This window comes from Sinohyriopsis cumingii, chromosome 1 (assembly GCF_028554795.1).
Source record: "Sinohyriopsis cumingii isolate HCF-2022 chromosome 1, ASM2855479v2, whole genome shotgun sequence".
NCBI lineage: Eukaryota > Metazoa > Mollusca > Bivalvia > Unionida > Unionidae > Sinohyriopsis > Sinohyriopsis cumingii.
In genome coordinates this window covers 6,798,735-6,815,484 of record NC_142961.1, presented here as the reverse complement: position 1 = coordinate 6,815,484, position 16,750 = coordinate 6,798,735, and the positions used below count along the sequence as shown (strand labels likewise).

Sequence of the window (16,750 nt, the reverse complement as noted above, 5' to 3'; positions counted from 1 at the left end):
CCCTTACAATATGTAATTGTGAAAATTAACACAATGATATGGCTATACATAACAGTAAGGTCTGCATTACAGACTTGCATCTGTGTGTGTGAGTGCTATCCTGATACAAAACAAAACCACCTCTCAGTAGGTCTGGACACTTTTTGCAGATAGCCCTATGTCAGTTTGATCTAATTACTGTGACAGAGAATTGCCCATTCACTGTGGTGTTCTCTGGTACCACATGGTTGAAATTATGCCTTTTTTGTGTTGAAGAATATAATGCACATTGCATTTCCAGCAGATTTGGAAAGACATGGCAAACTTGTCTGCATCCATACATTGCTTTGTCTCCTATTTTTGGGTTCAAAGTATTGTATCTAAGTTTTACAACATGTAATGATCGTATTTAAGAAATGTGTGCCTGTATAACAATTCCAAGCAGATTTTGAACTTGAAACCCATTTGTTTGTTAAAAAATAGTATGGGCACAGAACAGGCACAAATTCTCTGCATTCCTAATTCTTTAGATTTTCTTTCACTAAAATGTTACATCCATCCACTGATTTCAGATAGCTAGTGCTTCAGGTCCATAAACATCATCCAAGTTCAGCTTTTGTAGAGGATTTTCCTCATTTTGTATAAAATTTTACAATCAATTTCTGTTTGAAAATGGACTTGTATGCCATTTTGTCCCCTCATCTACATAATGACATATAGAAATATCATGTCACTAATTTTGTGACACCATCAGTTTTGAAATAATGTCACATGCTAAATTTGGACATTTTAGAGTTATAGACAGGCAGATTTTTTATTTCATTACGTTGGTTTGTTTAGAAATACTGTATTTGTTCCAGAACATTTGGATAAGTCCTTATGTTTGTTTTATTTTAATCCATTTGGCTAAAACATGTAAAGCAGTTTATTTTTTCATTGCACATGTGCATGAACATTGTTTTGTACCAACCTCCATTTCTCAAACACTATTGCATAAATAGTCCTGAAACTTGATGGATGCATTCCTTTTGAATGTTGACCTGCTTTTCTTGATCTTATGACCTTTTGTATGCCTCTGTTGAGCCAGCAAGTCATATCATTGTTCAGAATTCTTCTCAAAACTTTAAGTAAAATGTTACAAAATTGTATACTTTACTCCCTGGTTTGGAATTAATTCAGTTTTAGACATTTTAGTAGAGTATTGAATGAACATTGTTTGTCACCACTTGAGTTACAAGATTGTTGTAATCATAAAGACTTTCATCAGTCTTTTAAGAAAGCATTAATTGGTTTCGTTATTAAGACTGACTCAGAGTGAACATCATTATACAACTCTGTTTGGTGGCTCCATGAATGTTTACACTGTCATCAAGTTCTGTCATTTCAGATTTGTCCAGAACATCCATGACTTGTCCCAGTTACATAGTTTTATTTGATCAACTGTGCCATAGTAAAACATTGATGGTGCATATGACAGGAGAAATACACTGACAGTCACTTTGGACTAGTTGCTTAAAATGTTAACATTTGGTTCTGTTGATAATATTAAACATTTTTGTTTTTCATTATTTTGCACAATATATCTGCTTGTCATTCTTGTGTATAATTATATTTCTTCCATGTACGATTTTTGGCAACCAGCGTAGAGTGGGATTGGTCATTGCTTTATGTAACAGCATTAAAAGCTTTATTCATCGGTAACTGCAGCCAGTGCATGTAATTTAATCCTTTTCTTTTTTCCATCTCAGAATTTGAAGAGTTCATCCAACAACTATGATATGTGTGCTATCATGCTGGGTACAGGAACTCTACTGGCATGGCTTGGAGTGCTGAGATACATTGGCTTCTTCAAGACCTTCAATGTAAGCTGGATATTGGTCATTGCCACATTTCACTTGTACAGGATTTAGCATAATGTTTCATTGTTTGTCTCGTAGGCATTAACGTATTGTGGGAGAAGTAACATCTTTGATATGCAGTGGCTTGGGATAGGGTATGTCCCAGTCCAAGGGTATATCCCAGTCCAAGGGTCAGAATTTGTGGGTAGGATGTTTTTAGGCATATCCCATGATGCTCATGGGCAAACTGTAAAGTATATAGGAATGAGAGAATGATTTTTTTTCTCTATGGTAAAGTTAAGATTTTATATTAAGATGTTTTGTCAGTGGGGATGGGTTGGGTGTGTGTGTGTGTGTGACAGTGTTCTGATGAAACTTAGGTTGCAGAATATCTATCCTTTTGAAGCCTCTTTGTTAATACTTTACTGAGTACATGTCGATTCCTAAGTAAGCCAAATGTAGAGTAGTTTTTATTGCATTGCAGATGCTGCACTTGTACGTTTTAAGACTATATAACCCAATATCTGATTTTTGGTGTCATAACATATTCAAGTTAAAATATAACTTTACAACCTGCTTGTATTGTGTTGATGAAATCAGGTGATAAATATTCTGTTATGTACACCTGTAAGACAGTTGTTTGTGATGCAACTCTTGCACAGAATGCTAAAAACAGATTATTTTGTTTGATGGGATATGATAGAGATATGGTTGAATAAATATATAATGTTTAAAAGCTCTTTTATTTGATAATATGTTAACTTTTAAGTCATGTACACAATAAATATTGGATCTAACCTGAAGCTTTTGTCCTCCTAAGGACTTTTTTCAGCAGACTGATCTATTCTCTACTGATTGTTAGTATTAGTCGATGGAATATTTTCCCAGATATGCAGCAGGACTTGGTAAAAATCTTAGATCAAGATCAAGTCCAGTTTGAGTGTGGGGTTGAAAGCTTTGACCTACATCCATGTACACTGACACTGAATCGGGATATGGGTCATTACAGACTGCTGAATTTTTTATGATATAAATATAGATGCCTTTCTGCCAACATCCATGATGATGATGGAGAAGTAAAATGACCATTACAATTGTATACATAATTAATTTATGATATTGCAACCGTATCAATTTGTTATGTATCATTTTACTTGCAGTTGTGTAACATGAAACTGATGCCAAAGTAGTTAAAATATGCATTTTGCAAAATGAAGTCTGCTCGTACATTTAGCATCCTTCATCATTATTTCATTCTCATTTCTTCACAAAGAGTTGTGATGAAATTGATCATAATGATTTTTAGTTCCAAACAATTGCCTCAAAATATTTTTCTACCTATTGTTTAATTTTTGACAATGAACTTAGTTTACCAATGTTGCATATACCCAGCTTAAGTACTCTTCTTTTAAATATGTGCAGTATGCAATAGCTTTGAACACACATGTATTGTTTTTCTTCAGATTGTTATACTAACTTTGAAAAGGGCGGCACCAAACATGCTTAGGTTCCTAGTGTGTGCACTTATTCTCTATGCTGGCTTTATGTTCTGCGGATGGGTAGTTATTGGACCATATCACATCAAGGTAGGTTTGCAGGATTTTGTTGGTTTAAGAAATTATACTAAATATGCCTAAGAATTACTTCACTCCAGCTTGAGACAATGTAGACTCTGATTTTGATCTTGTATAATCACATACATGCCAACCATTATGCCTTTTTTCCACCTAATTACGTCTTATGCTCGCCTGTATATGGATTATGCATTTCCAGTACATCAAAAAAATTAAAATATAGCAATAAAAAGTTGTCATTTTTATCATCATTTTATCATCATTTTTATTATCATCTCTTTAATTCCACTCATCATATAAATTTGAGAATATTCTAAAAAGAAAGACTGCTGCAAAAGAATAGTGTAACAGTTAATTTATCCATCCAAGACCTGCATGTACTTTCCTAATTTCCTATTTATAGCAACTGCCTATGACCCATTTACAAGAAAACATATGGGTTTCTTTTATTTGAAACTTTGCCTCACAAAAGAATGTTTTTGAAAATCAAGTTAATTAGTGGACCAGTCTGTACTTGTAAAGAAAAATGGCATGATTTACGGTTGGACTTATGTATGAAAATTGTATGAACAGATGAAAATTATATGAACAGATTGTTCTTTTTAAACTGCACAACATGTCAGATCAGAAAAAGGACAAATCAAACACTTTACAAATTTGAAAAGAATATGAGAGTGAATATAAGATTGTGCAACATCATCATGCTCATTGCAGAATTTATGGACTTAACCATCATTTGACAAAATTTATACATGTAGACTTGTTGAATATAAGTAATTTGTTAGTATGTTTTGTTATGTATTCTTATACCTCTCACTGGGATGTATGTAATCACTTCAGGTTTACATTTTTCTTTGCTGTCAATCATTTTCACTTCATTATCATGGTGAAGGAAATATTTGTGGCAGATGAAGCATCAGTAATGTTTGTCTAACTTATACAACATGAAAGTTGTCAGTATTTAGCTTTCCAGTATTTGAAAGTAGTGCTGCTGTCAGAGATAGAGTTATTATAAAAACATTCAGAGACCTTGAATTTTGTCACAGGGATAGACAAAAGTAGGGCATTAAGCTAAATATATTTAATTTTCACTGGAGTCTAGAACCATATTGGTAATTTGCAGTGGGGGCCAAAGTGGGGGTATCTCTAATTATGATATATAACTAGTGCAGGTTTTATTAAAATTTCTTGAGCAGTTAAAACGTTATCCTCCAGAAAGTGTACATAGTGAAATAATTATTTCACTTGCCTTGATATGCGAACATATGTGATGCACCATCTGGTTATGATATACACATAGGCAGAGTTTCATTAAATCTCTCCAGCTGTCACAAAGTCATGGGCTAGCCAAGCAAATGGAGAATGGAATGACACTGTGTTAAAAATATGCCTAATTTAAGAAAGTTGTGAAAAAACAAACGCATCTATAGTCATAATTTAACATGACACTACAAATGTTCTTAGCTTGACCTTGACCTTGACCATGAGAAATGCCACAGTATATAGAATGCAACATCCTCTCTAGATCATATTCTTCCTAATATCTTAAATGTCTTCGAAACTATGGCCTGGATAAAAAAAAAATTGAATATGTTAATATTTAAGACAGAACCATGAAATTAGTATATGAAACACTGTCAGATTATCATGGAACAGAAGCACATTCAATTTTATCTCAATAATTATGGGTTTTTAGTTCAAGACTTGGTAAGAAATATATGCATAATGACGTATCACCAATGGCTTTGATTATGTAAGTTGCAAAAAGTTAATATGTAAAATTGTAGTGTTGGACAATACTGCTCTTATTGGCTTTAGTATTGTAGTGTTGGACAATACTTTGTAGTGTTGGACAATACTTTGTAGTGTTGGACAATACTGCTTTTATTGGCTTTAGTATTGTAGTGTTGGACAATACTTTGTAGTGTTGGACAATACTGCTCTTATTGGCTCTAGTATTGTAGTGTTGGACAATACTTTGTAGTGTTGGACAATACTGCTCTTATTGGCTTTAGTATTGTAGTGTTGGACAATACTTTGTAGTGTTGGACAATACTGCTCTTATTGGCTTTAGTATTGTAGTGTTGGACAATACTTTGTAGTGTTGGACAATACTTTGTAGTGTTGGACAATACTGCTCTTATTGGCTTTAGTATTGTAGTGTTGGACAATACTTTGTAGTGTTGGACAATACTTTGTAGTGTTGGACAGTACTTTGTAGTGTTGGACAATACTGCTGTTATTGGCTTTAATATTGTAGTGTTGGACAATACTTTGTAGTGTTGGACAGTACTTTGTAGTGTTGGACAATACTGCTGTTATTGGCTTTAATATTGTAGTGTTGGACAATACTTTGTAGTGTTGGACAATACTGCTCTTATTGGCTTTAGTATTGTAGTGTTGGACAGTACTTTGTAGTGTTGGACAATACTGCTGTTATTGGCTTTAGTATTGTAGTGTTGGACAATACTTTGTAGTGTTGGACAATACTTTGTAGTGTTGGACAGTACTTTGTAGTGTTGGACAGTACTTTGTAGTGTTGGACAATACTGCTCTTACTGGCTTTAAGTTATGGCCATGACATCAGAAGAAATTGACCTTGAGATGATTGTTACCTTACCTTTGCAGATAGGATATTGATAATGGTACAAGACACACCATCTGAAATATTTTATTGTCAGTACATGAACAGCATCTGAACTACAGCTCAATCATATCAAACTGAATTATAAAATTATGTTTTGTGAAATGACCTAAGGTCATGATGCATCACTTTTTTAAAATCTCACTTTCCTTGAGAATTTGTGAGTTACAGGCATAACAAAAAAATAAATAATGTTGATCTCTGGTCTAAATCTTGATGAAAATACCAAGAATGTAAATGATAATTCAGAGGTATTGACTTCAGTACAAGTCTAATTAAACCATCTTCAACATTTCTGAGTTACAGTCTAGAATATAAAAATTGAGCAAACTTCACACATGACTTTGATCTTGCTGATAGGACCGTGCTATTGATACATGACTTTGATCTTGCTGATAGGACATACTATTGGTACATGACTTTGATCTTGCTGATAGGACCATGCTATTGATACATGGCTTTGATCTTGCTGATAGGACCATGCTATTGATACATGGCTTTGATCTTGCTGATAGGACCATGCTATTGATATGTGGCTGATTTTGCTGATAGGACCATGCTATTGATACGTGACTTTGATCTTGCTGATAGGACCATGCTATTGATACATGACTTTGATCTTGCTGATAGGACATACTATTGATACATGACTTTAATCTTGCTGATAGGACCATGCTGTTGATACACATAGGTACTTGATATACCCTTAAGTTATGACTTTACAGGGGAAAACATACATTCATTTCATCATATTTAACAAAAGCTAATGAATGACAGTTTTATTTGATCACTTGATATGCACTGTTATAAATATTGTGTACATAACAATTAAACTACCTTAAATTATTCTAGTCACTCTCAAATGTGATGAAAGGTAACAAGGCAACCAAGCAAAAGGAGTATCCATTGTATTCAAAGCTTTGTTTGATAGCTATGGTTCATTATGGAGAAGCAGGTTCCAGACTTTGTAGTGAACTTAAATTCCTGAATTGGCACTCAGAATTTTCTCAAGGATGAGCAGATGTTTCACTGTTACTTGCAATTAAGTACTGGCATCAATATTTCACTAATGAAACAACTTTTAAAATAAGTTTCAGTGTTGATATTTTTTAAATGAAACAAAGGACTATACCAAAGTAATTTTGTTTTGTTGTGCAAAAAGCAGTGATGTAATGCATAATATTTTGCAGGTACCCAGTGAGGCACACAGTTGTTTCCAGATAATGATAAAACAGCTGTTCAGCCATTAAACAGTGCCACTACCCCCCACCCTATCTCTTTACCTCATGCAAGCGTCTTTGGACGCCTGTACACCATTCGCATGGAAGCTTCTTTTGACGCCTCTACTCCAGTCGCATGGAAGCGCCTTTTGACGTCGGCTGTAAAATCAGCCATTTTAGGCCGGCTTTTGTAGCGCTACCTTTGGGGAAAACCCCCTATTAGATACTACATTCATTTCTGTGAATGACAATTACATTAGATCACGTGGTCACTGTTTATGCTGTGGTCGATATCTGCTATTTAAAGTAACTGGGTCGTAATCTCTACTCTCCAAAATGGAGGTCGCCGATTTCATTCAGTACTTAAGAAGTTTTCACGATTAGAATCACAACTATGAAAGATTCAGTAACTTAGGTAAAGGCTCTTATATTAATGTAGGCAGCAATTAGTTTTTATAAATTATCTAATTCAGATGACTTAGTGATGTAGACGCAGACGAAAAACTTGTAAATTTCAAGTTAGAGAAATGGCAGCTATTTTTGGTCACGCGGCCTCACTGACATGACAGTGAAGGAGTTCTCTCAAGATTTTAAAGCACATAAAAAATTCTTCTGTGAAAAATAATTACACAGCTATAACAATCGAACTTACTCTTAAATTTTTCCACACTTAATAGATGTGTACCAAAAATGTAAAATGGTTAAAATTGCTGTTAAACGTAACATACACTACATTACTTAAAAGTTAACAGGCAGGCCTATGTGTATGGAGTCGAATAGGTAACAGGTGTTATATTTATAGCACGCTGCACTTTGTAACTATGCTCTATGAGGTAAAGGGTTAAGGTATTCTCTAATGTTTAGCTAGGATCGCACCCCAGTCTTCATTTTTTAGATATACCTCAGTAACTCACACCCTCACTTACAGTGCACTCCATGTTCTTGGGCCATGTGCACTACATAATGAGGGAGAGTTGTATATACATGCACACACTCACCAGAGGACCAAAAACTAAATGCGGGGCCCTGAGTGGCCGAGTGGTCTAAAGCGCTCTTCGTTACGGATCACTGCCATCTCACCTCTGTCTGCGGCGGTTCGAGTCTAAGATTCAGCCAATGTGGGCATGTGAGAAAGCTTGCCAGTAGCTTCTCGTGGGTCGGTGGTTCTTTCCGGGGTTTTCCGGGTTCTTCCTCCACCATTAATACTGGCCGCCATGTATAGCCTATCGTGCTGAAAAATGGCGATAAACCCCACAACAACAACAAAAACTAAATGCACTTAACACAGCTTATATTACCATGCAGTCTCCATCCATCACTCTGGAGACTTATCCAAGATGATGGAATTGGTCGTGGTTGTCACAATGAATATTTATTGAGATAATTGTTTTACAAACAGATGTCTGAGGTTGGACAGCAGCATCTCTTTAACTAAAAAAAATTATGTGCAGATCATTTGTTTTTTCTTGTTTGCTTGTAAGTTGAAGAAACAAATGAATTGGATCAGTGCTTCTAGCTGTCTGTAATGTACAAACTTTTACTAGGGTACATATGGTACTCATTCAAACTTTGCTTGGTCTCTTTTATCCCATGATAATATATTCACTCAGATGAGGTCTAATAAGTAGCCTGGAAATATTTTAGCTGACCAGTCCAAACACATACCTCTTAATGCTGAGAACCTAGCGAGGCAGCTGCTTGTACCATTTTTATAAGCCTTTGGTATGACTTTGCCTGGGTTCAAACCCATGAAACCCAGCATCCAAGGCAGATGCTCTAACCACTAGGCCACCAGAGCACCAGAGCAGTCTATTGAAGAAATGAAAACCAATGTCAAAAACTCATTATCTGTCTTTCATACAATCATTGGAGCTGTTAAATTATGTTCCTTCAAAAGATGTTGGTTCATCAAACTTGAAAATTTTCAATTATGTTCCATGTTAACGTTAATTTATCAAATAATGCTTATATAATGATTACTTTCTTTGTATTCTTTCAATAATTTATTCACTAATGCATTTGTATATATCTATTATGTTTGGCATATTAAGTGAGTTTCTTTGATTAAACTTGCAATGCAAGATTACTTGAATTGTTCATTTTTATACCAACTCAGTTTGTATGAGATATCTAGAAAGTTGGCAGATATTTTGTTGGGATGAATTGGAAAGAGACAAGAAGAGAAAATATGGAATTCAAACAACTTTTTCGTTAGTAAGTTGGCCATGAGGTTGGTTTGTGTCTCACTTTCACCTTTCATAGTATATATGCACTAAAATCAAACACATGAAAACATGTATTGCTAATACAATTCATTGACAATGATTGTAAGTACTTTATGCTGTGTCTCATCTGAGAATAATTGCAATGCCAGTAGCTGGTAAAGGAAAGTAACATTTCCATTGGTCAGAATGTTACCACGTGATCAAAATGAATTGCATTTATTTCTGTATAAACTGTAAGGATTACTACTTATCTAAGAATACCCACTTCTATAAATAGAGTCACATGTACAGCATAAGATAAACACTGCCAGTAAAGGCAGACACAAAATAAGCATCAAAGAAAAAGAACATTCTTTAAAAAAAAATTTAAAAAATAATTGAATAAATTTAGCTTCCATTGGTTGAAAGACTGGTATTATGATGACCTTATTATGATCAAGCAGGACAATCCCAAGTGCTATAAATAGCTATGTAACAGAAAACCCCAAACATATATTACTACGCTTAGTTAAGATTTTTTTTTTTTTTAATGACACAAACAAAATAATATAGCGAATAATTGAAATTTCAATTATAAGAGTTTAACGTTTTTTTCTGAGTTTATCATGGTATAAACTGTCAGCTGCTGACTCACACAGCTTTGGGCATTATTTGCTGCGAATCGACAACTGACAGTTTATACCATGATAAACTCAGAAAAAAACGTTAAACTCTTAAAACAATGACATTGCTAAGTGCAATTTTTTTAACTTTATATAATTATACATATTAGTAATTAGTCTTTCCAATACCACATGTCTTGATGGCTGTGCAGACAACTATTCTTACATCCTATATCTTTATATATTTCAGTTCAATTCACTAAGCTCTAGTTCTGAGTGCCTGTTTGCCTTGATAAATGGAGATGACATGTTTGTGACATTCTCAGCAACAGTGACAAACAATGACTTCATTTGGTACTACAGCAGGATTTATCTCTACTTGTTCATCTCACTTTTTATATATGCTGTTCTAAACCTCTTCATGGCTTTAGTGATGGAGACTTATGAGACAATTAAGGTGAGCTTTTTTCTCTCAGTAAAATACAAATGTTATCAAACCCAGGTTTCAGCATTAGGTCTGATATGATACAGCCTTTCTGTCTATCCGTCCATCCATCTCTCTGTCATGATGCAATCTTGTGATGAATTACCAATGCAGATATTCATCACATTTGGTGAATTAAGTGGTTATTGATAATGATCTACATGAGAGTTAACTATTGTGCTTATCTATTTGGAGAGGATCCAAGGTCATGGGGACACATTTTGAATCTCAGTATCATTGAGTATTTTGGAATTTGTAGCTGGAAGAAGAATCATGTATGGATAGGATTTATTGTTCTAACCCTCAAAATGACTGTGGAGGGCGGGGTAGAGCATGTGTAGAGGAAACATGGGAGAGATGCATAGCCTTTGTGGCAGAATTAATGGGGGAGGGGGACATAGTCCTTGTTGTATATGAAACCAGTGAGTAGGACATAGTATTTTGGAGGTAGGGGAAGGCATGGAGAGGGTCTAGTCTTTGTGTTCAAGGAAATGGTGGACGGGACATAGTCTTGAAACTTTTTTTATTGAATCTTAAACTCAAAAGTCAAATTAAGAAAGTTTCACAAGAGCAAAGTTAGACTTCTATATCTTTTAACATTTTCATAACTTTCCAACTGATTCCTTTTTTTTCCTTCCTTAAAGGACAATTTTGTTATCTACCTTAGTAATCATTAATTATTGATAGCACACAGAAGCACTGTACTCAGAAACGCCAACACATGCCTTAGAGGTTCATCATATTTAACTTCATTGTTTATGTACAGTTATATTTGGTCTTGCGACCACCCATATCTTGTTCATTGTGTATGTACAGTTATATCTGGTCTTGCGACCACCCATATCTTGTTCATTGTGTATGTACAGTTATATCTGGTCTTGCAACCACCCATATCTTGTTCATAGTGACCAGTCTTTCAGAATCTTCTAATTTTCCAATTTTTTGCCAGTATATTGAAGCCAAGTGCCCAGTTCAACAGCAACAACTGTTTTTTCCAGTCCCATGACATATTGTGAAGGTCATGGTCATAAAACTTTTAACATCTGATCCATCTTTCATAATGAGAAAAAACACTCACTATAACCTAACAACCTGCATATATACCTACCTCTCTATCTTTATTTCCATTTACAAAGAATTCATAAAATTTAATTGGCTAATCACAAAGGCAAGATATTCAGTAAAGACCATCTTTGCCAGGTAACATGAAATCTGGAAGGTAAAATGGAAAATAATGTGGCATCAGCCTATTAAGGATCTCTTCATAGGATAATGTTTAAGATGTTTGCAGGAAATGTATTAATTTTCTTTCTGGACATAACTGGCTGTTGCAAAGAATACATCTGCAAGACAGGTTAAAACGTGTTTAGATTAGTAACTTCGGACTGAAAGGTTGTCGATTCTAAAAAGTATTGCAATTGAATTGGTACTCAGTGTAATGGATTGTTGTAAGAGGAATTAGCTTTTCTATCTGGATATAGATTTTAGCCCATTCAGCTAAATTTAGATCTTGTGAACTTCCATATTCCTAAATTTCTACATTTCAAACAGTCCTACAACCAGGGGCCCCAAGTGACCGAGTGGTCTAAAGCGCTCACCGTTCTGGATCACTGCCATCTCACCACTGTCTGCGTGGGTTTGAGTCCAAGGCTCAGCTAGCGTGGGTACATGGGAAAGCCTGCCAGTAGCTTCTCGTGGGTCGGTGGTTCTTCCCTGGGTTTTCCAGGGTTCTTCCTCCACCAGTTACACTGGCCGCCATGTATAGCCTATCTTGTGCTGAAAAATGGCGTTAACCCTAGAACAACAACAACAACAACAACAAAGTCCTACCACCTTTTGAACTGTGTACTTTTTCTCTTGGATATGGGGGGTGGGCACCATATGCCCCTTAGTGATCACTGCCCCCTCACCTCACTGCCATCTCACCTCTGCATCGGTTTTGAGACTCAGGTTCGGCCTATGTGGATATGTGAGAAAACTTGCCAGTAGCTTCCCATGGGTTGGTGGTTCTTCTGGGTTTTACTGGGTTCTTCCTGCACCATTAGTAATATTTGCCGCCATGTAAATTCTTTCTTGTGCTGAATAATGGCATTAAGCACACAGCAACAATATCTTTTGGCATTGGCCAGCAGTATTGCAATTAAGTGGCTGAATACAACTTCTGGTTTTAGTCATTCCAGTTACTTCATAAATGTGCCTAAAATAACATTTGAAACTTATATTTTGAGTGAAAGATGCTTTAAGCAAAATGTGCATATCATTGGCAAAAGTGGGATGATGTTTTGTTTTATTAAGTTCACACATGGTTGTCAGTTCAGTCTAGATGCCTAAATTCTCTCTTTAAACATGTCCATTGTTTGTGCTGAGGATTTAGTTACAAAAACCCTCTGCATTAATAAATGCCCTTCTTAGATATAGAAGAAAAAATGTCTGGAAAAGACAAATAATTATTTGTCAAGACCTGAATATAATGTATACTATTTATTACTGAGTTACAGCTATTAATGGTTAATAAACCCAAATTGTCTTTGTCCATATTACACAGTTGTAATATCATCTCATTATCTTACAGATAATGTCATGACACATTTATAAAGCAAACACATAATGTCAGAAGCATTCCAAATATAATGCAAGAGCATTCTAATGCACTGTTTTTTCGATTTCATGTTATAAAACCAGTTTATTTTCTTGTGTGGTGAATAGAATCTTACATTTTTTCTCATTTCAGATCAAAATATGAAACTTATATGATTGTACCATTAGTCTTTTTGATTGCCAAATCTTGCTGAAATAAAAATACTTGATTCAAAAAGAATGATATTATCAACGATTTTCAGGATTAGGAAGAGAAAATATTTTTTCGTTGTGTATTTGTGTATGCTTTTGGTCACTGAGTAACTTTTTGCAATTAACAGAATTTATTCTGATATTTTTATTTATATACTCACAAAAGTTTCATATATTATTCTCATATTGTTAAAATGTTTATCTTTAGTAGGATTTAAATACACGTAACATATTTTCTTGTTTCAGTTTGCATATTGCACTAATCATTTATCTCCCTTTCTCTGTTTATTGATTACATTTATAAAAAGTATTTGCAATTAAATGGATGCTACAGTGACTACATGGAAGCATGTTATTGATATGCAGATAATAGTTGAGAACAAGTAACGAAGTCAGTAATTTTCTGATAAACTGATTTTCACTTGAACAGACTGGAGAAGGGTAGATTACATTTTATATTGTTTCTTGAATCAGAGGTCTCTCTAGGATTCTGAAACTAGGCGTCCCACCAGCCAAAGTTACAGTTCCCATTAGCATATGGGGCATACCTGAAGTGGCTAAATGTCCAGATGAGAGGAACAAGTGGTTGTCTTTGAGTTTAATTTTCCAATTTCTTTACACCACTGACATATAGCTCTGGTTTGTCTGTTAGAGTGAGACTGAATTTTATCAATTCGGGGAAAGGCCTTATTCCAAACACTAAGCCAGATATCACACACCTTCTTACACTTAGCTAATGTTCCATCCAAACTATCAGTTCAAGCAACTTCTGCACTCTTTTGAATCTCATTACAATCTTCATCAGTTTGCTGTTTAACCCCAAAGTACTCATCCAAATTTTACAAACAGCATTTTGTTCTAAGTCTCAACGTGTGTTGATTTCAAGGTCATATGCCCTACTTATTTTGCTACACTAGGAAACTAACACAGTAATGAAAGCTAAATTTGTTCATTTGATGTACAACACTGGGTCTTTCTGCCTCTGAATTCAGTCATTGTAAATATCAACATATTTTCTCACCACTGAGCAGCTAGTCGAAGTCTTTGTACTTGCCGCCAAGCTACTGCCCCATGTTCTTTTGATGTATTCTAATGACATGTACATTTAGGGGTATTTCAGCCACTGAATTCTGTCATTGTAAATATCAGCACAGCTAAATTTATCATTTGATCAGCACATTTTCCCACTCAGCAGGTGGTTGAAGCAGGACTGGCAAGCTTATGATTTTGCCATCCAGCTATTGCATGCATACAGAGAACTCCTGTGTAATTGTTTTTTCTGCATCCCAGATTAAAAAAATTGCATCCAAATACATGTAATTTAGCATTTTCTAGACCTCTGTTGAGTTGATGATAAATAAGATATTTACTTCAGTGTCTAATGTTATCCTTGGATTCAAAATGTTATATCATCAAACATGTGGCTATTTGTTAAACTAGAATTTGGGTTTGCACTTTAAATTGCAGTGTAAAAGAAGTTGTATCCTTCCTTGCAAAACCTTTGTTATTGTAATATAGCCATGAATAGTTGAGGTAGCTGGAATTAGCTATAAACACCACTCCCTTAGTAACTCGCACCCTGATAACCCATGAACCTGATTATAATGCAGAATCAGGCATGGATCCTATTTTGTTAGCACCATAAATTACTCAAATATTGCCCCCTCACTGTTGATCACGAAGAAAATCAAGATCAAAATTGGTAACTGAAACCTTGAGATATCGCTTATTTACTGTCTTATGGTTTGGTTAAAGTATAATCATCATAATAAAATGTCATGTGCCCTCTTGGATTCAAACATTCATTCTACGCTAATAGAAGTATATCTTTAAGAATCTAAGTGTCATTCATGCTTTGATCATATCAGAATGTTGGAAGTATTAGTTTTATTGTTACAATGAATTGAAAGTAGACCTGGTTTGTATTATCACATTAATTATGTCTTTTGTCTTAGATCAATTAAAGAGGGCTGGAATAAAAAGTTAAAATGTATGCAGATCCTACCTGCATAAGAGCAAGCAGCCACTGGTTGTGTACAAAGTCATCTCATTTCAATTGATTAATCAGACTCTCTTATAAATACATTATTATTTTGTATCTAATACAATTAAATTATGTTAAATTAGCCTCCTTATTCACAAATGTGATCAAAGATAGCAAGGGAACCAAGCAAATGAGTACCTGGTGAAATAGAAAGCTTTATTTCATAGATATGGTTCATTGTGGAGAAGCAAGTTTCAGAGTTTATGATTAACTTTAAATTCATGAATTGGCACTCAGAGTTTTCCTTAAGGATGAGAAGTTTCACTGCTGTTTGCAATGAATGAACAGAACAATATATTAAAAAATCTTGTTTGATCATGAATTACCAGCAACAAAAACAATGATGTAATACACAATGTTTTGTGTACACGTAAAGGTTGTTGAAAGCCAGTGGGAATCATGTTAACGATCGTTAAGAAGTTTAGCATCTCGAAAAGTAATTTATACTTAAAAGTCTGTAGTTCTTTTAGAAAAAGTACTTTATTGACAATTATTCCCAATGCAATTATAAAACAAGTATTGAGCATTAAAGGGCCAATTTGTGCCCCCCCCCCATTTTTCTCAATGTCCAGCGGGGATGGCATTAATTATATTTTGGAGGTTCCTGAGTAATTTGCACCCTTGCTTATGGAGTGGTCTATGCTTTCGGACAATTTTGTGCCCTAGTTATTGAAGGAGAGGTTAAAGCTTCACAAAATTAGCTACAAATGGAATTTGCTGAAGCTTTTCATTACAAAATTACATTTTGCAGTTCCTTGTACAGTTTAAGGGATTTAAGTCAAACATTAACTGGATAATGTGGAACTCTGTTGGCAACTGAACAAGTGCATGTATTAAATTTGCTGCGCAATCTAAAGGATTACCAACTTGAAAACAAAGTGAATGCAGCCTTTACACGCCATGGGTTTATTAGGCCACGTGCACTGGCAGAAAACCTGGAAAATATTGGGGGGAGGGGGAGGGAGATGGCACATTTATATGAGATGAGTCAGCATGAATAAAATTTTCAGTAAGAAATGTCACCATTTTAGAGAATATATTCAGTAATTACTGTACTTTAACTTTGGTAAACTCGGGGTAAATTCACAAACTGTAATATGTTCCATGATGTGTTTAAGTAAATAATTTCTAAAATTATTTGAATAAACCCATCAAGTCTCAGTCATCACCAGAAACTTATTTACGATTTGACCAGTGTAATAATATATGCAAATTGCTAAGTTATAATATTAGTATTGTTTCACAATGTACAAATTGTTTTTTGTGATAGAATGTATGAACAGAATGATGCACATCTACTCATATTATCTTACCTCTAAAAATTTTAAGATTATCCATCTTTTCCTTTAA

General features: G+C 34.7%; 1 protein-coding gene across 8 annotated transcripts in view; it reads left to right on the top strand.

The window, feature by feature from the left end:
* Window positions 1-16,750, top strand: part of LOC149806369 (mucolipin-3-like) — a 133,091-nt gene that overhangs the window by 107,681 nt on the left and 8,660 nt on the right. For all 8 annotated transcript variants that reach the window (XM_089952204.1, XM_089952213.1, XM_089952196.1 and 5 more), the window contains 3 exons: window positions 1,728-1,841; window positions 3,281-3,403; window positions 10,333-10,539. In XM_089952204.1, the coding sequence (XP_089808330.1) occupies window positions 1,728-1,841; window positions 3,281-3,403; window positions 10,333-10,539 (444 nt within the window). The remainder of the gene's footprint in view (window positions 1-1,727; window positions 1,842-3,280; window positions 3,404-10,332; window positions 10,540-16,750) is intronic.